Consider the following 22,977-nt stretch of genomic DNA (forward strand, 5'->3'; position numbering starts at 1 on the left):
GAAATCATACTGTGGGGTGGAACAGAAGGGACTGAGCAGGGTTTGGCTCCGGTGCTGGAGCTGTTTGCTCCCTCCTGTCCCTGCAGGGCTCTGACATGGAGCCAAAGGCTGTGGGTGAGGGGATGATGGGGCACAGGGATCACAGCACCACCTTCTTTTCTCCCATTTCTGCTGTAGAGGAGCATGGTGCCCACTACTTCATTTCCCGGTGCTCTACTCCTTGGAGGCTCTTTAGCTCCCATCTGTGTGTGTGTGTTGGGGGGGGGGGGGGGGGACACGACACATTTTTCTGCCTAGAAATCCTTTTTCCCAGCTGCCTGTCGGGGCACGAAGCTGCAGGAGCCAAACAGAGCGAGGTCTCAGCAAACGAGTTCAGCCCCTTCCGAACCCCCTTCCCCGTTCTGCTGCCTTCGTGCTGACTTTCCCTGGCAGCTCTGAAGGGGGGAAGCACTTCTCGGGGCCGTCCCAGCTGCGTGCCCTGCTGGCTTTAAGGGGAAGGATGCGGTGGGATCGATGCGGTACCGAGGGCGCACAGTGCCACCCAGTGACCGCGGGTCCGGTGCTGTTGGGGCAGCGCATCCATTGGGGTGAGGAGCAGATCCCGGCGTTATCCCATGGCAGCCGCACTCGGTGCCTTTCTGCCTTACACCTCAAGGTTAACACGGCACCTTCCCTCCTTTTTGCCCAAGCGCTGCCTTCATTCCTCGCTGGGTTGAGCCCCGTGTCACGTTCCCAGGTGAGCAAGTGTCAACAGGCAGCGTTAGTGGTGGGGCACAGGAAAGCAGCCAGCAGCCGGGTGTGGTGTCAGCAGATCCGAGGTGGCTCCCAGAGCTGCAAAGTGCTGCCCCAGCAATGCCCCGACATGTTTCCAGCAGGGACCGTCATGCAGAGATGCAGGCTCTGTTCTGGGTGATGACTGCAGAGCACACAGAGCTTTTGGCAGCAGGGAGGGGTTTGATCTGCCCGTCCTTCTCCAGGTACATTCTCTCCTTCCTCCACTCCCCTGTTTTCTGTAGCTGCCTCAGGGCTGCAGCGTGTGGCTGAAATGAGGCCACTGCAACAAGTCCTGCACTCCTGATGGATGAAAGTCCTGTATCTTCACTGCCCTGACAAGGACTGCAAGCTTTCTGCTCCCGGGCTGCTCCCCAGTGTGCCTTTATTTTTGTATGTTTAAATGTAGGCCAGCACTGGTAACAAGCTGCCATTGCTGAGCAGCACAAACCCAACGTGCTGCAGTCAGAGTCATTCTCATCCCATCACCTTGATCGGGTGGTGCCCGCTGCCTGTTCTGATGGATGTGGGTAACGCAGCCCCATAGAGGCAGGAGTTGCTGCTGAGTACTGGAAGTAACCAACCCCTGATGTTGTTTCTGGGGTGTGGGATGACTCCATCAGTGACAATGCACTGCTTGTGTTGGTCAGCCCTGCACTGACCCATCCAGCAGAATCCCAGACCTGAGTCAATTTCAGCCTTTCAGTGGCAGGATCCCCCCAAGCCAATGTGTCCCATGTACCAACTGGGTGCTATTCCTAGAAGGGAATTGTGGCAATAGGAAATTAACCTCTGTTAATTTTAGAGCCATTTCTCTGGAGCGTGGAGCAGTTGCAGCTCATGGAGGCAGTTGGGGCAGCAGGAGCCATTTGGTCTTTGAAGGCTACAGCGTTTTCTTACATGTAGAAGCCCCATTGAGATGAATTGCATTGCCTTTGTGCCAGGTGCTGTGCCAGGCAGGGTGCCCTGGAGGCCTCCAGCCCACGTGCAGTGCTCGGCAGCAGTCAGTGCCAATGAGCCAATCTCCACTGCTCGTCAGCTGCATTACATGGGAAGAGAAAAGCTGTTCCTCTTCAAGGTTGGTTGATTAATGGTATCACTGGTCACAAGACGAGTGCAAAAAAGAGGCAATCCGACACTGCAGGAATAGATTCAGCAAATGAAAGTCTCAATGAGGACTCTCTGAACTACTTCCTTATGCAGATCAAACTAGTGAAGTAATAGAATGTAATTAAAAGAACCACGGGGTTGGGGTCCAGGCATCTATGGGCCATAAGGGGTGCTTCACAGTGATGGAAAAACAGGCAAATTTATTTGGTATGTGTGTTTAATAACAAGGTATGGATAGTAACCTGGCACTGCAGGACCTGGCAGGGATCCTCCCTTCGCATCAGAAGCATCCTGGGGGTCTCATGGCAGGACCTGGCTGTTTCACAGCAGTGTGATCTGAGCTCTTCCTGCCCCAGCCTCCCTGTGGGTTCATTGCATGGTTGGACTGGGTAACATTGTGCACCACTGATGGTCACTTGAGAGTCATTCTTTCTCTTATGCATTTGTTGTTAAATTCCTGACCAAATGCACGGTTACAGATGGAGGATTATTCGGTGCTGACTTTCAGTTGCCCTTGTTGGACCAGCCGGGATGTACAAAGCAGGAGCCGGGTCCCCGCAGACACCCCAGATTTAGCTCTGATCCCAATTGTCTGCTGCGCCAGCGGCGGGTGAGACTGACAGTGTGTGCAGGGGGGTCTGGTTACAAACGCCTGCAATGAAGCAGGTGCTGGGGAGGTTATCTAAGGAGAGCACTGTGCTCATTCTCTGCCGCCTCCAACAGCACAGGTAGCACTGCTGCAGGTGAGGCTGGGAGGTGAGACATCACTCACCCCACCTCAAGCAGCAGCAGCAGCTCGGCTTTTATTGTGGGTCTGAGTGTCAGGTGGGCACTGGGATCCTCTGCTGTCCCATGGAGGGTGGTCATGCAGGAGCAGTGCTTGCTGACCTGATTCAAGCTCTAAGAGCTGATGCAATTTCTGCTTGAAGGCGATGTCTCCAGTCTGACACTGGAGCCTGAAGCTCACTCTGGGACAGCTGGGGTGGTTTCTGTCCCCACTGCAGCCCGTCCCTCAGGCTGGTTGTCCTGCAGGACGGCTCAGCTGTCTGCACAGTGACTGGCACAGTTCAGTTATTAGGGTAACCTGAAATTGGAACTGCTTTACCTTAATACACTGAGCTGTGACTTGTGGCTCAACAGCTGCTGGGGGAGCAGCTGATCGCTCTCTAAAATAAGGGCAGAGGACACAGTGTGGGACAGAACCCAGCGCAGCTGCTCCAAGGTGAATCATCGCTGCATAATACAGACCTGACAAGCTCTGCTATGTGCACAGATTACACTGGTGAGACTAAAAACAACGAATACTGGAAGTTGAGGCAACTTTTATTGAGACTGTACAAGCAGGGACTGGGAAAGGAAACAACAGCGGCTTCGATGTTGGGACCAGCTCTGTGGAGTGGAGTAAGAAATTAAAAAGGCACTAATCTTAAGAAAAGACACTCCGTATTATTCTAAGAATATAATTCATTTAATACTGTTAATTTTGTAGCACAAAAAAAACCCAAAAAAACAAAACCAAAAACCAACCAAAAAAAAAAAACAACAAAACAAAACCAAAAAACCAAGCTGTGATCCCCAAAATAAACTTTCAAAGCTTACACTTTAATATTATTGCCTGAAGATCATGGTCTTTAAATTACATCTTGTGTTTTAAAGTTTACACAGTGAAGACTGTCTCAAATACAAGGCCACCTTTCCCACTGCCATCATTGGATCCTCATCCCAGAAATACATTATTTCCACGTGACACAACAGCAGAGGAGGAGCTGGACGATGCTCTCACTGGTCCCCAAGGGCAGTTCTTTAGGCAGGTCTCGCTTTCAGATGCAGGGATTGAGAAAGATGCTCAAAAACTGGACTAGAAAACCAAGGCAGCCCACTCGTTCCCAGGGTGTCAATATCATATAAAAAAATTCCAGGCACATGAAATGGCACAACGAATGCTGTTATTCCCTTTACAAAAATAACACTCAGGCTCTTTGGAGCCTCAACCCAGACAGGACATTCCCTTTTGTTTCTGCTTTCCAATTTGTAAACAATCATGAATTAAATTAGCGCTTATCCAGTGACGGACACGGATTGAAACAGTTTGCATTGAAACTTTCAGGCTGCTCAGCGGCTTCAGTGCGCGCACACGTGAGCCTTCATGATGGACAGCTACTGTGGCACCACCAATGAACGGCTGCTGGTTCAACAGCACCAACCATTGGGTGGTGGCAGATGGAAGGCGTTGCTCACACACCTCACATCCCAAGGAGTGTTAATTTACACTGATGGGTTATTGCCCAAATGGAAGAGGCTTCAGAAAGCAGCAGACGGCAGCGAGCGACTGAGAAGCCAGACAGTCCTTCAGAGAAACACACGGACCAGATGCAGTCTCTGTATGAAAACATTTGTCTTGTAGCAAAATGGCAAAGCCATGATTTGAAGCAAAGGTTCCCATCGGCGCAGGTTGGGCAGTGTGCTACGTTTCAACCATCCCTACCATCACCGACTGCTGGAACAGAGAAATACTGCTCAAATACTGCTCATCTGGGGCCCACAATCTGCTTCACACGAAGCTAAGAATCCTTTTCTTTGCATCGGATGCCACTACACACCATTTTTTTGCATAGTTTTGAAGGCAAATCTGCACTGTCAGAACATAATTAAACCTAAAACAATGCACATGTTGGAGGTGTACACCTCATCCAATGAGGAGATTGGGACGCTTAGTTTCATGAATAAAACAACAGGTTAAAAGCTACGTTCAAGATCTCAAATCTCACAGTATTTATTTACCGACTTGGACATGCAAAGGAGGAATTCCACAACCAGTCTGAAGAGCTGCCCAGAAATAGGGCACGTCTGAAGTAAGGTTTCTCTGCAGCAGACCGAGCTTAGTGCAGTTGCTGTATTCACAAGATGACTTTTCAGTAGTACAATCCATGGAGTAAACGTACAGGTGGAGTCGGGGCACAGAAATTCATGACCTCCTTTAGTTAAGAGCTGCATAGGTTTTTGTTGCAAGACAACCTGTCGATGCCTATTGTCAAGAATTACTCTTACAGCACCAAACACTTCAGTCAATGCTACTCTACTTCACAGTTAATTTGGTAATAAAATGCTCTACAAGAACTTCTAGACTGTCAGCCACTTGATTAATACTACAAAAGGTAACTAACAGATGAACCGAGTTTCTTTAAAAAAACAAACACAACAGCATTTTACATCTCTTGTTGGAAATGCCATTCTTACACTTCTTCAGTGTCTTCCATTCAAGGTACTTTCAGCTGAGTGAGAACAATGTACTTTTATGAGGATCAAGTGACACAATCAATAAGAAAATGCACTGGAACTGAAGACAATGATCAAACTGACATTTATAAGAAGCAGGAAGGTTCTGCGGGTGTCTGAGGTTTCTCTTTTTGCTACAATGGATAGCTTCAGATATTGAGAAATGAATGCATTGGGGCACTACTGTTTTCCTGTCAGATATCCCTGGTTTTCTGCAGCAGATGCTTTTCTTTATCCAGGCTGTATTCTGTTCAATTGGTGCTCAAATCATTTAAAGAATACGTTCCAGTTCACCTTGAAAACACGTTTAAAGAAGGTAGAAGATACTACTGTCCCTAAGCTTTCATATCCTGTAAACAGGTTAAGAACTTGACCAGCGTGGTGTTGATAAGACTCACATAGCTACAGCCATATAGTTCCCTACCAAAGGTGCAATTACAACAGTACAGCTTTTGTACAGAAAAGGGGAGAGAAAGCTGTATTGATAAGAGACACCTGTGTGGCCTCCTCCAGCACCAACTTTAATTATCAGGTGTAAAACCTTTGGCAGCTGACTCCATTTAACCACTTTCTAGAGGAAGCTGAGAGTAGGAGGGGTCTGGGGCATATGTATATAAGCCAGAGCCAACTCCTTTGGAAGGTTAAAGGTTGTAGTATGTGAATGATTTGTGATGTGAGGGGAAGAAAATGAAAGAAGAAAGAACTTATGGAAGAGGAGCATGGCAACGTGGAGATACCCTGGAGAAAAAGGTACTGTGTTCAAAGCCTTCAGCAAGTTGGGGCAGGTATAGCCAGGAAACTTGAGAGCAATAAGGGAGACTATAGAGAAACAGGTATAAAAGGTTTATGTTTAAATAGTAAGAATTTATCAGTATTTACCAATGTCTTCTGTCCTGTTCCTTTTGTACTTCTTCATGCTGTAGCAATCTGATCCATCTGCCTACCAAATAACAGCTGGGTGACAAGCATTACTACATTAGTAAAGCTCTACTTCCAACACTGCAGAAGGGCTCTGTGTAGACCAGGTCAAAGTGTTTCCCTTTAACGCTCACTTATTACAGTTAGTGCTTGCAAAATCAACAGAAATACTTTATGTCAGAAATGGGTTACAAGTGTGAACCCCTCCTAAGCTTCCTTATAAATAAATGCTTCAGCTTCAATGCAACTCAACCAATGGTTATTTGTATTTAACACACACTTCCAGGAAGGTCAACAAGCTTAAGAGTTAACCAGAATGAGCAGCTTCTAATGCAACTGCTTAGAATACGTAAGCTTCAGTTAATGTCCTTTTAAGAGACCATCATTGTAAGTGTACTACCTTAGGGCAGGTTTTCTTAAAACTAAGTTTTCTTCAGTCCTAAAATTGCATTTTTGTTGTTGCTTTTTGTTGGACAGTAACAGACGAGTTGTATGTTTGCTCTATGATAGGGCTCTTCCTACTGAGCAGGCCAGAACAAGTCCATGGAAGTTTCAAGAAGAAGGATTTTCTTCCCATGCTTGTCTGTTATTTGCTTCAGTCTTCTCCAGCTTAAGGCCCAATACAGTTTTAAAAGTGAAACCAAATTCTGGTTGCTGTATCTATGGTATGAAGGTCAGGCAGTGACTTCAGTTTGTATGTATTCCAAATGTGTATTAAAAGAACTGTCAAACTGCAGCAAGCTGGAAAAATGGGCAATGCTAGCAATGTGCCATTTAGCCATCATCCCACCTCAAACAACACTAATGAGAGCCAGGAAAGGGAAGCAGCAGTGTAAATCAGATCAAGGGAATCATTCGTTCTCATCTGGGTTTTGAGGGTCAAAGATTTTGACATGTGTGAATGGGAAGAGCCCTTTTCGCCCGTTGACCTCTCCTTCCCACTGACCGTTTATATTCATCCTTGTAACCTTCACAATATCTCCAACCTGCAGCATTAAAAAAAACACCCGTTAGCACACATGAGAATCTCAGCTTTGATACAAATCAAGTAAACAAGAACAAAAAATACGACTTAATAACTTAAAATACCTTTAGCTTTCAAGGGAAAGCAGTTGTTTTTAACTGATACAAACACTTTGTTGCTGGAAATCTGCACCCTTTTTGGGACAGCTTAACTGAATGTATATTTACATGTTGCAATGAGTTGCTGAACCACACCTTTTCCTGTAAAAAAAGCTTCTTCATGCTGCAATATATTTAGCTTAGACAGACTGACATCACTAAAGCTACCACAAGTAATGAGATGCAACAAGCATTCAAAAGAGCACAGTACTTGTTTTCAGCATTACCAGGTTTATTTCAAAGGGAAATTATCTTTTTCAAAGAGATTCCTGTAGTAAACAGACTCAGAGTTCCAGTTCTGGCTGTCAAGGTCTAAGAAACTGGTGGAGTTCTCTGCAATTCTGCTGTGCTTCCAAAGCAGATAAAAGCATTCCCTAACAGGTGTTCCCAAGTCTAAGATGCACAAATTCTAGCTTGGTTTGCTGCTTTCACCTTCACTTCCCATCAGAGAGTTTGAAACAGGAACAGTGACTTGTTGAGCCTTTCCTATCACAACTGTGTCTCTTCCTATTTGGCCAAAGATGAGCAGAGCTATGATCGAGCAAAAAAAGAAAAAGCCATCAGCTCAAGTGGTAAATTATTCTGTTCGGTGCTGTGTTTAATTTGTATTAGGATAATTCATAAAGCAAAATGTGCTACAGCAGGCGGTGCTGAAGACTATATAGTTATTTCCCCCTAAACTGTTTCAGAAGAGCTGAGCATGCGGCCTGTTGCAGCAGCCCTCTTAACTGCATCTCCCTTCCTGTTTACTGAATTGCATCTATGTGGTAACTATAGTAAAGTATAGAAAAGTGACAACAGCAGCTAATAGCCGAGGGCACAAAAGGTAGAACCATGCTACAGCTAACAGTAAGCACTTGAGAAGGTTCTACCCCAAAGGAGGTTCAAGCACTACACAGCTGGGTTTCACATCAGCAGCCAACTTCTATAAGCTCCAGAGGCAACAAGCTGTGATCTTCTTGAGGGAAAAACGTGTTAGACACAGTATGTCAACAATCACAATTCATATGCATTATCTCAATAACACTGACATGTAGAACTAACACAGGTAGTTTCAGGACCTCGGCAAAGGATTTTGAATTCTAACTTCTCAGTTAGATGGTTGCATCTTTACTCAAAGAAAAAAGCTGATTTTTACAAAACATGTTCCTAAAGCCTACTGCAAGTAGTTACCATTACTGCAATAAGCGTTATTTGAAGACTGCTCAGAAGCATTCCTAACCCTTAAGTGAGACTTAAGATGTTACACTCAACTCTGGCACTCGCTCAGCAATGTGTAGCTCTGAAGATTTCTCAGAAATGTAAGCATATTAGAATGGAGTTAGATAATTATTATGTTCACCCCACTCTCTTGCCCTGCTTTTACCGCTACTTAGAGGTTTTTTCCACTTCCCATCTAGATGTTCCAGATGGCACATGTGGAACAATGTTGTACTTTCCAGGGAGGAAAATCCTCTCTGAACTCCTATACGTTCTTGTGATAATTGTGGGACTTTCTTCAACTGTCATCTTCACGTATGTAAACTAAAAGATAAAGTCTGTGTATCCTCTAAGTAGTGATACGCTGCCTGATCGTTACATGCTCCTGTAGCATCAGTGTGGCTGGTTTCCATCTCTTCTTGGAATGCTGCAGCTTGTCTTGATGGTGTGTTTGAGAAAAAGCACAATTTGTCTGACTTCTCGTTAAATGGAAAGTCTAGAGAAAGCTTTATATAGTAACACGATGACTTAAACAGGAACCTAACAAAAGCCTCTTTAGGAAAAGGCTGATAACATCTATAAATAACTCGGTGTTACTCTGCTAGATTTAAGTAACTTTTAAGGACAAACTTGAGTTCCAGGTTTTAGACTCAAATTCAGAAAGCTTCACTACGTCAGTCAAAACCCAACAGGAAACTGCATTTGCTCCACTCCATAGAAACAAGTCACTTGGAAGCATTTTAATCTTATTAATGGGAAAAAATCAGTAGTACACAGGGCAAAAGAAACACACAGACTGGCGTTCTGAGTCTGATTTTATTCTGCTCACATGCTGTAGAGTTTCATCCAAAGTTTGTGCAGAAGGCTTAGAGAAATATCCTTCAATTTGACTGGTTTCTACAGCATGGATGGGCTTGGGAATATTACTTAAGTTGAGCAAAAATAAAACAGTAAGTGTCTTTCAATAATAAACAGTAAGTATCTTTCAATAAACTGCTGTGTAGATTAATAATCCAAGAAGTTCTTTAGACTGCTGGGCAGGGGGAGTTGTTAGAAATCTGTAGCAGCTGTTAATGGTAGCTGAGATAGTCTGAAAGTATCATCCTGTACGCCAAGGACTGCTGGATGTCCTCTGCTTTAAACAAAATGCAGTTGCCTTAAAGACTGAACAGAATGGCAAGCTGAAACAAGATTCTGGGGAAGGAACCTTGATGTCATGAGCAAATAATTGTTGGATCTGTGTTAATAACCTCTAGATTAGCAACATCTGAAAAAATACGGTCAAGTAGTCCCTCTGTGCATTTTCACTAAGCACAGTATTTGGTAAATTCTCTTTCTTGCCTCTACGGTACAGTCAGCTGAGGTGGGATCTCCCATGAAAGTTATTTAAGTTACTAGGAAGACCAGTTGTTTGTAGAGAATGTTTCAGACCAGTTGGAAGGACTGCCTTATGATTAGGAGCAGGACAGTCAGGAGATTTGGTTCTATTCTCACTGCTGCCACAAACTTCCTGTGCAGTTCTGAACAGCTCGTAGGCCCTTATCTGTAAATAAGGATAACACTTCCTCAGTGTCAGCACCCCTCAGATAAGTAATTCACTTGTAGAGTGTGCCAGCATCACTGCATGGAAGCATCAGCTGGTGACGCAATACTTCTGAAATGCAGCCATTTGGTTCCACCCAACGATAAAAATCAAAATGCATTTCAGATAGCATCCTTTAATTATGTCCCTGTTACAGCATGAATTCAAAGCCCTGGGGAAATGCAAGTTGTGGAACATGCCAGTCAGAAAGCTTACTTCATTCACTCTAAACTCTTCCATACCTGTCTCTGTTTGAAGCTGATTCATACACTGAAAAGGTTTCCTGCATGCCATTTGAGTCACGTAGTCAGATAATTTAGCATGTTCTGCAGATATTCCAACAACAAAATTACTCTATCACACTGCCCCCAAAAGATATAAAGCTAGAGAAAGGAAGCAACGTTTGGCTGAATAACAAGTGGCAGGACAAAATGAGACTCTGAAGTTCTAGATATTGGAAGACTGAAGAAACCAAAAGGCTGATAGTACACCTCTGTTACCCTATTTTTCATGCTCTGTGCCAGAAGAATTGCCCAAACCAGAGCATCCAGTCATTCAGACCTGCAGAAAGATCATTCTGGAGGTGTTAGAACAGGTCACAGAGCAGCACAGAAACACTGATGGCTTAAAGATACAATGAATCCAGCATCATCTAGGAACAAAGCGATCTAATTTGGCAGTTGTCATACCTATACTTGAAGAGCTGAGTTGAGGTTGCAGTACCACAATGAAGCAGTTTTTCATTAAATTATGATGGCTTGTCTCCTGTTAAGCATGTTATGATTGCATGGAATTTGGAGACCACAAAGCTTCAATAGAAGAGTGTTCCTGAGCCATGCTAAGTCACAGCGTTAGCACAGGAACTTATCTAGGTTATCTCTATTGCTTTCAGTTTCATCTGAAAATAAGCTCTGCAAACAGATCTGTGTGTGAAGATACACTAGTCTGTAAGGCACTGAATGCAGTCACGACAGGAACAAACCCTGGGTGGAAAAGGAGGCCACAAAGATTAAACATGCATATTATCTTCAATGTAATTGTTAGCTGTTTTTTCAAATGTAGCACACTGGGAAGCTGATACGTATCAGCAGATGCAGAAATCCCTCCACAATGTCATGTTCAATTAATAATCAGAACTAAAGCTCCACAATCAACTTTTAAAACACAGGACCTATGCTTGTACAGTTTAAGAAACACAGTCGTCCTCATGCTTAGATTAATATTAATATTTAACATAGCAAGACAAAATTTCTTTAGCTAAGAAAAGCACTATACTTGTTAAGTGATAGCAGCAACCTAATTTCCTAATTAAGAAAGTTCTACTACCAGCACATTTTGCCCTACTTGTCTCAACTTTTAAAATAAAGAGGAAAAAAGTTACTTGTAACCTAATTGCAACAAGCTCAGGAGAAATATGGTGTCAGTTATGCAAGTATGGTGAACAGGTATTCATTTCACCAATATACTTCAGTGAAACCTTAACTCTGTACTAGCAAATGAATACATCTGTATGTTTGATATAGGGTGCGCAGATACAGCTGCTTAATACCATACAAGGCTGGCACAGGTGTGGAGAAAAAAAGGCTTTTATAGGAACTGCTACCAAAAAATAATGAAGCTCTGTGTGTGTGCGTGTGTATATCAAAAATAATCTTAAGATCCCATATTCCAAATCTGGATATGAGCCCCCGGGCTGCTGCTGCCCTCAGAATGGTGCATGACAAATACCCCAGAAGCACTGGGAATAACAGTAGAAACTCCTGTTTTGTTGCCTGGCAGACCAAAGAGTGGCAGCTGCTTCTGCTTTCCTTTTTACTGGTTCCTTAAGTTATTCCGCTCTGTTTTATAAGGGGACAAAAAACAGATTTCTAGTTTTTAAGGGAATTATGTACCATTGGTTTGTCTGCTGCCTTTGCTGAAGAACTTTGTTGCATAGATCCAAGCAGAGTGTACTCAATTCCCAGCAGATAAGCTGCATCTTTAAGGTAAAATGCAGCAGGTCTTAGGCTGCTGGGCACTTAAACCTACACATAATGTTCTGTCTTAAGACAAGGCTTCATCAACAAGGCTTCACCACTGTATTACTGTGATCAGGCTGGCTGTGCAGCTACAGATTATTAATGTACCACAGGAAGAGTGCCAGCAGTCTCTGCTCTTATAAAACCCATCACCTTCTCAGAGCAATATCTTGTGTAACCTCTGAGCACAGGGCTGCCTTCCCAGTTTTCTCAAGGAAAACCGAGGTTGAAGAAGAGCAGCACGTAACCCTGTAATAGAGAGTCCCAGTTCCAACAAATACAGAACACTGCATCCTTGTCCTTCATATTCCTTCCTCTGCAGCGCCAGAAAGGAAGGAAATTGCCTCTTGGCGAAAGCACACAACTAGAGAAGCAGATCTTTGCTGTTGCTTTTATTGTGTGGCTTTTTTATGTGTGTATCCAGTACCTTTGGAAATACAACACGTGTCAGGAAGGTTACAGTGAGAAAATGCAAACTTCAGTATTTCATTTAAAAGTGTTAAATCTGCACTGCCAGTGTAAGTAACTGAACTGAGCACAGTGTTTAGTAATAAGTACAAATGCCATGCTTCCTAATGAGTATCCTTATGGGGGAAAAAAAAAGGACACGGCAGTTACCCTTAAACCTGCTTGCCATTAAACTGTCCTATTTTATAAACTGTTTCAAAGTTAAACATCCTACCAAACATCTTAACAAGGATTTTCAGTAGAATATTCACTTTATAAATGGTATCTTTCCATGGGAGAAACTTAAATTACCTTCCTTACCAAACAAGTTTCTTCTCTGTAGCAGGCTGTGGCTCTTTTATCTTGTCTTGCATTTTGACAGCTTTTGTAAACAATTGCATACAACAGAAAAATCAGACTTGGAAGCAGAGCTTGTCCCATTTTCAAACTGAGCCCTGGGAAATGACATCCCTCCACTTAAAAAGAAGTTGAGCAGATTACTATGCAACAGCTTTATTTACTCCAGATGGTTTTCTGCTTCTTTCAAGCATTGTCTGTGTGCTGACCACAGAAAGCTAAAGCCAGCAAGCAGATATTCTGTTTTCAGACTGCTGTATCAGTTTAGATGAGACTACAAAATCAGTACAACTGTACCAAGGTGTTTTTATACATACAAGCTGGACTGTGACTACTGCAATATATGAACTGCTGAATGCTGCAATATATTATTTTCAAAGGACACTGCTAACTAACTTTCTTCCCTCAAATATTTCCCTAAGCTGTTCTTTCCCTCCTGTTGGTGACTGTCTGTGTTCTTACAGAACTTCTAGTCTAAGTGAACTCTGTCATTTTCAACAATGTGACCTCCAGTAGTTTGGATTATTAAGGAACATGCGGAGCCCAGAGAAGGTTGGGCCAGCAACAGGTGTTAAGCAAACACAAGGAAGATTATGCCAAGAATCTGGAGCTTTCTTTAGAAATAGTACATGTGACAAAAAGCATGGCTGTGAAATGAGGTTGCTCACTTTCCCTGTGCATGGATGGAAAAGCTCTAATGACAGTTTCAACCTGCATGTTGGCCGGAGAATGCATGTTACCAGTATATCAGGGCAGTTACAGGATAGGATTAACTAGGTCAGTAAATAGCAAAATAAGAGTAAATTCATTAGTGAGAGCCGTCCTCCCAAGCAGTTCTGCTATCCTGCAGTAAAGTAAGTTCCCTAAAGTTGTTTTATGACACACTGTTAACATAAAATCAACTGCTTGCCTTATTCTCTTCAGAAGCATGAATAGTTTAGGCAGGAATCTTCTGTACGGTGCAGTTGGCAGAGAATTTACTTTTCTTCCTGCGCTAATTTTCACACACTGTTCACCAATGACAGGCTGCTGGCTTTGGTAAGACTCAAGGAAAACAGTGATACGTTTAATTTTTAACCCTCTGCCAGTAACCACCTGTAGAGATCGTGTAAGAGGGCAGTTTGGAGAAACTTTTATGAATAGCCAAAAGTGACAAACAAAACCTTTTGAATATTAGTGAAAAGCAGCAGCTTTGGAAGCAGCTTCATTTATAAACTGAAAAAGGCAACAAGAAAAGTTCAAAACTATTATTTAAATCACTGTTCTGCTTGCTCAGATGTCATTCCTTCCCTTGCTTGTTTCCTCACGTTTGTTTCTTGAGGTACTTTGCCAGATTCTAATTTCATTTCTGAGGATAGTAAGCAATAGCACAGTTTCCAGGTGAGACACTTCTGAAGGATGAGTTAACAAGCTTCTTATATAACTAAGTGTAGAAGTAAGCCTCAATGCTAGGTATGCTTTTAAGAACTTCCATTCCATCATTTATGCCAATTATAATTGTTAACAGGAATTCTTTACCATTTAAAGAATAAAGCTGTCAAAGGCTTTGAGACATCCCTAAAAAGAAAATACAAAGCACTTTGGCAAGCACAGGAACTTACTAAACTCAATGCAAGGTTAGAGGCTACGCTGTGGCCTTTAATCCTATAATTTAGTACCGTGTCCATCCCCTCCAGCACACAAATGCCCAAAAAGCTACAGTTGAGAATCAGAAAAATCAGCTGTTTATCAGCAATCCTTACCTTTCTGATTCAGTTCTCAGCTCAGAATGATCAGTTAAATATCCCTTCTCCAAGATTAAATGGAGAAGCAAAGTCATCCCTAGTATTTCCACAGAAGGATGTATGTATTCTACTGCTCTTGTAGCGCACTTCACTGTTCCATAGGCAAGACAACAGTGCATTAAGCCTACGTTCTGAATTAGCTTAGTCACTTTTCTCAAAGGAAGTGGTACAGATGAAGCAATTTTTCTACATCTTTCTTCAGAACATAATGGAACTTGCCAGTCCTTTGACACAGATAAACAGACTCCACATGAAGTCATCCACACCAGCTCTGTCGCTAACAATATTTAGTTTATTTTTCAAAATCATTGGAAAGCTGTAAGACAAAGGGAAAGACTCACCTCTAATGCCAGTGCAGTCTTGTCATAAGCACAGGGTACTCTCTTTTGGATAGCTTTGGCATAGACTGGTCCATTCTGCGTGGATGGCAGAGGATTGATCACTGCTCCGGGTGTACTGGTTACTGTGGGAAGGGGACTTGTGGTCTGAGGCTGAGCATAAGCATGGGCAGGTTCTGGAATACCGTAACTGTTGGAATTTCTGTTCCCATGTTTCCCAACAGAAGATCTGACTAGCTTTTCTACATAAGGAACAGGAATCATCCCAATCCGACCATCCTTGTTTCTGGCACTCCACCACTGTTCTTCTGGCTTCTCTACAATCACCAGTATTTCACCCTTTTTAAATGGGAGATCCTCAGCATCATTGCCAGGAAAGTCATAGAGTGTCCGAACGTATTCCACGTTTTCTTCGGCAGCAGACATAGCAGGGGCTGATCCAGATCCCATTTGTGGACTTGGATACCTAAGTTTAAAAAAGTTCTAATTATCAACAGCTGTTGTTTTGCATTTCCAGTAACAAAACTAGCCACAAGCTGCACACTAGGAACACCAGGTAAAGGGTAACTTTCTCATTTGAATTATTGGGAAGATGTAAGGGTAGAATAAAGATCTCAGTGGCTTAAGATATGAGAGGTTGTGATATATTAAAAATAAGTGAAAAGGTTTTGGGTGACTGGGGAGGAGTTCTTAGAGAAAGATAAATAATCCTTCCCAGTTCATTGCATTTCCATCTTTAACCTCAGCATCTACTTCTGTCAAGAATCCAGTAACCCTGAATGACAGACCTGAGGGAGCACAGTGGGAAAATGGGATCAAGAGTAAAAGGAAGACTATGAGAAACTCTTCAGTCTTTCTGATTCTGTAGGCAGCAGAGCATCCTTGTACCAGAATGCTACTGTTCATATGCAGGATTCGAGAGGCAGCCATATTAATACCGACATCCCCTTTGTTTAGGAACAGAGACAGACCTGATGTTCTTAGGAGACAACACATTTCCCTTGTATTCTGGAAAGAAATACAGGATTAAGCTCCCTGATCTTACTGTCACAGCTTCAGCTCTATTTAAGAGTACTCACCTTTCCCTGAATATCTGAATATGTAACAGCATAAGGTGACATTCTTCATAAAATACAAAATGAAATACTAACATCTGCTGAAAGTAACATACCACAAATACTGCTTTCTAATATATATATATGTATATGTTTTATATATATTTATATAAATGTTATATATATACACACATCATGAAGTTAGAAGAACAGCCTGCAAAAGCACCTGAAATGTTCCACTGAAAATGCCAGATTTTAAAGAGAAATGAGGATTAGCCGTAACAGTTCTGAAAGAAACTCCTGTCCACCCCTATTCTAAATCCAGTCCATTAATTTAAAGAAAGTAAAGCTGGAAGTGCTACCTCTCATTCTCCCTCTTGCACCACAAAGTTTCTTTTATAAACAGAAGTCCAAACCATCAACCACGTCAGTGATTTTTGTCCAAAATTCTAGAACTAGAATTATACTGTGGATAACCACTTCAATGGCCTTTGTAGCTTTATAAGAGAGCCTGTCAGTTCGCAGTATGCCAGGTCCCATCCGTCTCTGTGTGCTGAGAGCAACAACATTTGAATGCATTGAAAGCCTTGAAAATAAGGTGGTACTAAGATGTTCAGGAAATGTTTCAAGCAAGGTATGACAGAAATACCAAGAGAACAGAATCACAGAATCACAGAATTACCCGGGTTGGAAGGGACCTCAAGGATCATGTAGTTCCAACCCCCCTGCCTGGCAGGGCCACCAAACATACACCTTTACTAGATCAGGTTGCCCAGGGCCCCGTCCAACCTGGTCTTGAACACCTCCAAGGACAAGTGGGATCAACTCAGTTTAAGTTGCGAAAGCCAAGTCATTGCTGTCCGTGACTAAGAATGAGGTTGGTTGTTTTCGGAGAAGTTTGACACTGCCCAAGTTAACAAGAACAGAGATGAGCAAGAGCATCACTGCAGAACAGGCTGTGTCTGTAAGTTTAAATGCACACAGAGCCATGTGCAGCTCCTTAAATGTTTCTGCACCTGTGAAAGAGGAGGGAATTTTTCACCTACCCGTTTCTTTAGCCACAGCACAACCGCTACTAGGAGGTTTCTCAGCAGCTTTAGGAGCTCTTGAGGCCAGAACTTTGCCACGCTCCTCCCACCACCTGACAGCTCCATGAGCCTGCTGACCACTTGTGTTTTTCAATGTGATGCTACGGTTGGCTTTTGACAACTTACTGATTGTGATTAAGAACTGGATTATGATAACGTTAAATTGTGATTCTAAAACTGAAAGTTATTTGCCCTCCCTCCCAGTAACTTGTTAACCTGAAAGAAGCCCCTTCGGCTGCAGAGTTTAGAATTGAAGCTATTTGATTATTATTATTATTTAATTGGATCACTATTTTAATAGCTTTTCTCCTTCTTTTATCTAGCAAGCACAGAGGATGAAATAAATATGTTCTAGAGTTACTGGTAAGCTGTTTAGTGATGCAGGCTGCAGGTATGCCCAGTGTTGTGTGCAGGACAAAGAATGAGCTCACAGCCAAGTCACATTTTCCCATCCTCCTAAGAGAACGTTTCTTAGTGCCTGCATACACAAAGACAAAGAGTGCCATAACCAAACAGAGAGAAATGCTTTTACCCTTTTCTGGGTAAGAAGTCTGGGAAACAATGTTTTATTATGCATGAGAATTCAATCAGAACGATGAAGCAGGAATCACAAAGGCACGACCTGTTGGAATCACTGTGGGTGTGAGGAAAGAGCAATTGAGTTCTGAGGCCCGTGTTTCTTCCCAGGGACGGGAAGACTTCTGAGCCAGCTTCTCAGCCTTCCCACCAAGGGGACAATACCAGAAGGCTGATACAAAGCAAGACCACACCCTCCTGCAAGACAATTATAGTGGGTGGCAGGGATGTTCCCAGAGCCTCTGCATCTGCCTGTTTTCATCATAAGGATGGGTCCTATGCACTATACTGACGATAACGAGCAGCCTACAGCCATCTCCGAGATCCCTGTCAGAAAGAGTTCCAAAGCAAAGGACCCCGATCATGCAGATCCCGGAGCTCCGAGGTGGCAGAGCTGCAGCACTCACCTGGGCGCGGGCTCGATGAGGGTGGTGGTATCCAGGTAGTGGATCTTGTAGAACTCCAGCAGGGCGGGCAGGTGCTCGAACTCCTGATCGCCGATCTTAAAGCGGCGGTTGGGCAAGGAGTTAATGATGTAGTGGGACACCCGGGAGTTCTCGGACACCGACAGCACGTAGTCCCCCGGGCAGGTGGACGAGTCCCGCACCAGGAACATGCCGTGCCGCTGCCCCTGCAGCCGCGTCTGCGCCTCCGCCCGCGACACCGGGCCCACGTACCAGCTGGAGCGGTCCGACGAATCGAACCGGGCGGCGGAAGACATGGCTCCGGCCGGGGAAGGGTGAAGGAGGGGAGGAAGAAGGCCGAGAGCCCGGAGGCCCCGCAGGAGGAGAGCCGGGGAAAGGGAAGGCCCGGACGGGCGGGCGGCAGGGCCGGGGGCGAGGAGGAAGCGCCCAGCCCGGCGGATGGGCGACTCGGGGACGGGAGATGCGGAGATGGAAGCCCCGTGCCGCTCAGGCCCGAGGATCGGCCGGGCGGGGCCGGCCAGACGCGGCGCTCAGGGCCCCGATGTGCTCAGCGGCGCGGTGTGCGGGGCAGCATCCTTCCTTCCCGCCTCTCTCAGGCCCGGGCAGAGCTGCGAGGAGCTGCGGCGAGCGGCAAAGATGAGCGGCCCGAGAAGGTGGCGAGGAGTATCCGGCTACGGAGCCTTAAAGCCGGACTAGGGGAAACGGGAGGGGCAGAGCGCCGGGCTCCCGCTTTCTTCTACGGGCTCCCTCCCCTCTCAGAGCCGAGCACCAAAATGGCGGCGGCGCCGGGCGGTGGGAGCCCGACGGAGACACCGCCCCGCGCAGCCGCGTTACAACCCGCGGCAGCGTGAGGGGAGAACGGGGAGCTGGGGGCTGTGCCGCAAGTGTCCGCCTGGTGCTGGGCTGGAGGGGTGTGAGGGGAGCCGGTGGAGTTGGTGTGCTGCTATATGGGCCCCTCTTGTGAGACCCTGGGCTCTCACAGCTCCTCATTGCAGCCTTTCAATACCTGAAGGGAACTTATTCCCAGGAGGGGAGTAAACTCTTGGAAAGGGCTGACAATAGCAGGACACGGGGAAATGGTTTTAAGTTAAAAGAGGGAAGATTTAGGTTGGATGTCAGGGGGAAGTTCTTCACTAGGAGAGTGGTTAGGCCCTGGAACAGGCTGCACAGGGAGGTTGTGGATGCCCCGTCCTTGGAGGTGTTCAAGGCCAGGTTGGACGGGGCCCTGGGCAACCTGATCTATAAAGGTGTATGTTTGGTGGCCCTGCCAGGCAGCGGGTTGGAACTACATGATCCTTGAGGTCCCTTCCAACCCGGGTCATTCTGTGATTCTGTGACTGGGCTCCTTGTCCGCATGCAGTTGGCACCCACATTGCCTCCTCTGAGCACTTATGGTGTTGGCTTCCTACGCGTTCTGAGTTTCCTCTCTTGTGGTGTTCTCAGATGAGGAGTTCAAAGCCCTTTGGGGTGCTGGCTGAGTACGAAAGAAGGCCCGGGAAGGGCTTGAACAGGGCCCAGCAGTGCTGGGTGCTGCTGTGAGCTGGAGGAGCAGCACGAGCTGTGGTAGTGGGTCTGATTTCAGGCATCACTGTGTGCCCGGCTGCCCTAGGTAAGGACAGGACAAACGTGCTACAGACATTTGCAAACACTCCTTTTTAGGTCAGATCTGTGATTGCACTCAGTTTTATTTGTTTTGTTCTACTTTTGAGGCTGTTAGTGTGAAACAAAGCCTAGTGAAGTAAGTAACGTCTCAAGTGGAGAAGCAAGATTGGGGGTAGATGTCACAACCTGCCCAAGCTGGATGCTGTGCAGGCTGAACTCCAGCTTTGCCTTCTTCCCTTCGCACACTGTTTGTTAAAAGACTTGATCACAGCACAGTTAGTTTTCTTTTCACTTTATTTCCTATGTTGGCAGCTGGTACCAGCTGAGGTGTTTGGGTTGTTCTGAGCTCAGATAACAACAATGGAAGCTAGCTCGCCTATCTCAGATCCTTATGTTTTAGCAAAAATATTCAGGAAAATCTTGTGACATCACTAATACAGAAGGATCTTAAACTAGGCCCTGAATACATGTGCAGGTATCGCTTCACCAGCTGCTGAGTACAGCCATTGCCTGGGTGGAAAACAACAGCTGTTTAATCGTGCAGAGCAACACAAGCAAAACAATAGGGCTAGAGATGAATAGTTCCATCTGAAAATTCACATCCATGCAAACTTCTTTTCTCTTAGGGAAACTTACCTGATAGACGTATCACTGATCCATTCCTTCTGGTTTAAGTACTTTTATCTGCCAATGAGGGTCATTTTAAGCACAGCTAAATAGGCTACAGTAGAGAACGAAGGTTGTTGTGTTTTAGTTTGTCATTTGAATGTGTTTGAATCATTTTCTGTGCGTCTGTGGCCAAACAACAAGACAGTACTTGAAATAACAAGCCAAATAATGTTTAAAAATAATTACAAAAGCCACAAGTTAGCAGCAGAATCAGTAATATGTGGTATGCAAAAAGGAAATAAAAATTCATGCTGTATTTTATTGAGTTTAATTATAGTATGATAAAAATCAAATGTAAGTAAGTCAAATATGTAATTATCTTGCCTCCATTTCATGGTAAGTAGCGTGAATATCTCTAAAGAGTTGAAACATGTCAGGAATAAATAGCACTTGATTATAAATCAGTTTCAGTGCAGTACTACAGAGGACTTGAGTGATGACTGAGGAATCAGCACAACCACCTTCCCTTCCTTAAAAGATATTGAGCACAGGAGGGTTTTCAGTTTGGAAGGAACTGCCACAATGACCTGTTTTGACTTATGCTTGCGCAGGCTGTGTGCATCTCTAAGGTCATTCCCCTTTCAGTTTCAATAGTTGTGGTTGAACTAGGTGAGATTATATGGGTAAAACACCCCATCTTCTATTTACATTAAAAGAAAAAGGTGATATATTCAAGCTTGTTACCATGATTAGGTAAGACGAGGCAGCAGCTTCCTTGTCTCTCATCACGAGTGATGTATGAATTTTTAGGGCTGTTTAATGGTTCCACTTTACCTTTTTATTATATAAAAATAAGTTTATGCTCTTTGCTTCTGCCCTCAGAATATTCTGCCAAATATTTGCTGCAGCACAACTGATGAAACAGGGATCTCTTGAAGTGCATCAGCATAAAATACAAACTCAGCTGGCAGAATATTGCCTCGAGTAAGTGCTGTCCCTCCTACCCCATGCCCAGCTGCTTCTTTGTCTTTTTGCCAAAAGCCCCCATCAGTAGTGCTGAATGCCAAATAAATGGTGCATGTGGCTGGCTCCTGTGTAAGGGGGAATAACCTTGTATCAAGGGTATAGAATGAGAATCCTTATTTCTTTCAAATCAAGAACTGGGTATGCGTCCAAGACAAAATGAACAATCCTAATTGAAATGAGGAAGAAGTGGGAAAGGATATGGTGCATTTGGAGGTAGACAGCTGGAAAAGAAATACAGTAGTGAAAGCACTTAGAAACAAAACCTGAAGTGATTACAATCACTTGTGCAAATAAGGAAGCCTAAAATACTTCAGGATGCAAGTCCACTAATTACAAATCTAGCGAATATGCTTCTATAGCTTTACCTCTGTGCTGGCAGGAAATAGGAAAACAGATTATCAAGAAACCAAGCTGTTGTTCTTCTGGACTTCCTAGTGTATTGGCTGTTAAAGCTTTGGTATTGTGGTCATGCTGTTCTGGAAGAGCTGTTTGGCTCATGTCTTACAGACCAGAAGTAATGTAAAGTTTTCTTAGTTCATCATTCATTTCTCTGCAGTGCCTTGTGATGCTTCTTACTGTGAGGTACAAGACTGACATATCTGGGAGACTAGAAGAATTTTTAATTAAAAAGAAGAAAAAAAACCAGCCCAGAATCAGCATAAAATCCCCATGAGAGCATGTTTTCCTTGAGATAACACAAAGTTTAGGTGTACTAATGAAGACTAATGAAGTTCCTGAAGTATCAGCCATAATAGATCAATAATAATCACACCTCAGCATATCAATCTGTAATCTCTCTTGCAGTTTCCTTGTGTGGGTAACAGCACTGAGCAAGAACAATAAAGCTCTTCATATGGTTTAGATATAAGTTTAGTGCAAAGCAATTTAATTATTGTTAGCCTGTGTGTTGGCTTGAAAAGACTAGACTGTGCCACTGCTAAATGATTAGGATGGTTTGACCTAAAGGAAACGTGCTTGTGTTTTCACTAAAGCAAAATGAATGCAATTAAGATAGTGCATATGGTAACTTTTAACTGTCATATTGTGCTCAGATGAAATTTTGGGAGTGAAAGCAAATGGAGATTTGTTTTTATCAAATCAAAGTACAGAACAGCTGCTCATAGAACTGATTCGTGTCATGTGAATGTATTACACTGGCACCTTAAAAATAATAATAATAAAAAAAGAAATGCAACATTCCTAAGGTATATGATGTGTTTTAAGGAAAGGTTATTTCCTCATAACTGCATGCTAAGCATGCATGTACTGATTTGCTTTGCACGGTACCCAACTGCAATGTTTAATAAATAACACAGTCACTAAATTGCATCTGCTGATGAGGTAGAAAAATGGATCTCCTGATTATTGAAAGATCAGTATCCAAACTCTGGAGGAGTGATAGGAAAAGGGTGGAAAAAAAAATAGAAGTGTGAATTTCCTCATGACATTAATAATAATGTCTTAATAACTACATCTTGCATTCCCTGCACAATTTAAGCCTAGCTTATTTCAAATAGTAAGTAATGCCCTCTAGTGGAATACATAGGAAAATAAGCCAGACAAAGAATGATCCCATTTTTAATTATCATGAAAGAGGTGAAAAACCATTTTCCCTTGGAATACACTGCTGATTACTAGTCTGTTAGGACATGCTAGTTAAAATGTGAAGCACA

The 22,977-nt window shown here is 43.8% G+C and overlaps 1 protein-coding gene across 1 annotated transcript; it reads right to left on the reverse strand.

The window, feature by feature from the left end:
- Positions 1 to 3,186: 3,186 nt before the first annotated feature.
- CRKL (CRK like proto-oncogene, adaptor protein) lies at positions 3,187 to 18,837 on the reverse strand. Its single transcript, XM_015878360.3, has 3 exons — positions 18,050 to 18,837; positions 14,927 to 15,389; positions 3,187 to 7,061 (listed from the first exon to the last, which is right to left on the reverse strand). Exons 1-3 carry the CDS (start codon positions 18,361 to 18,363, stop codon positions 6,927 to 6,929), a joined length of 912 nt encoding a protein of 303 aa, XP_015733846.2. The 5' UTR covers positions 18,364 to 18,837; the 3' UTR covers positions 3,187 to 6,926.
- Between the last annotated feature and the right edge of the window lie 4,140 nt (positions 18,838 to 22,977).

This window comes from Coturnix japonica, chromosome 9 (genome assembly GCF_054131305.1).
Source record: "Coturnix japonica strain WE chromosome 9, WE-NBRP24, whole genome shotgun sequence".
Classification (NCBI taxonomy): domain Eukaryota; kingdom Metazoa; phylum Chordata; class Aves; order Galliformes; family Phasianidae; genus Coturnix; species Coturnix japonica.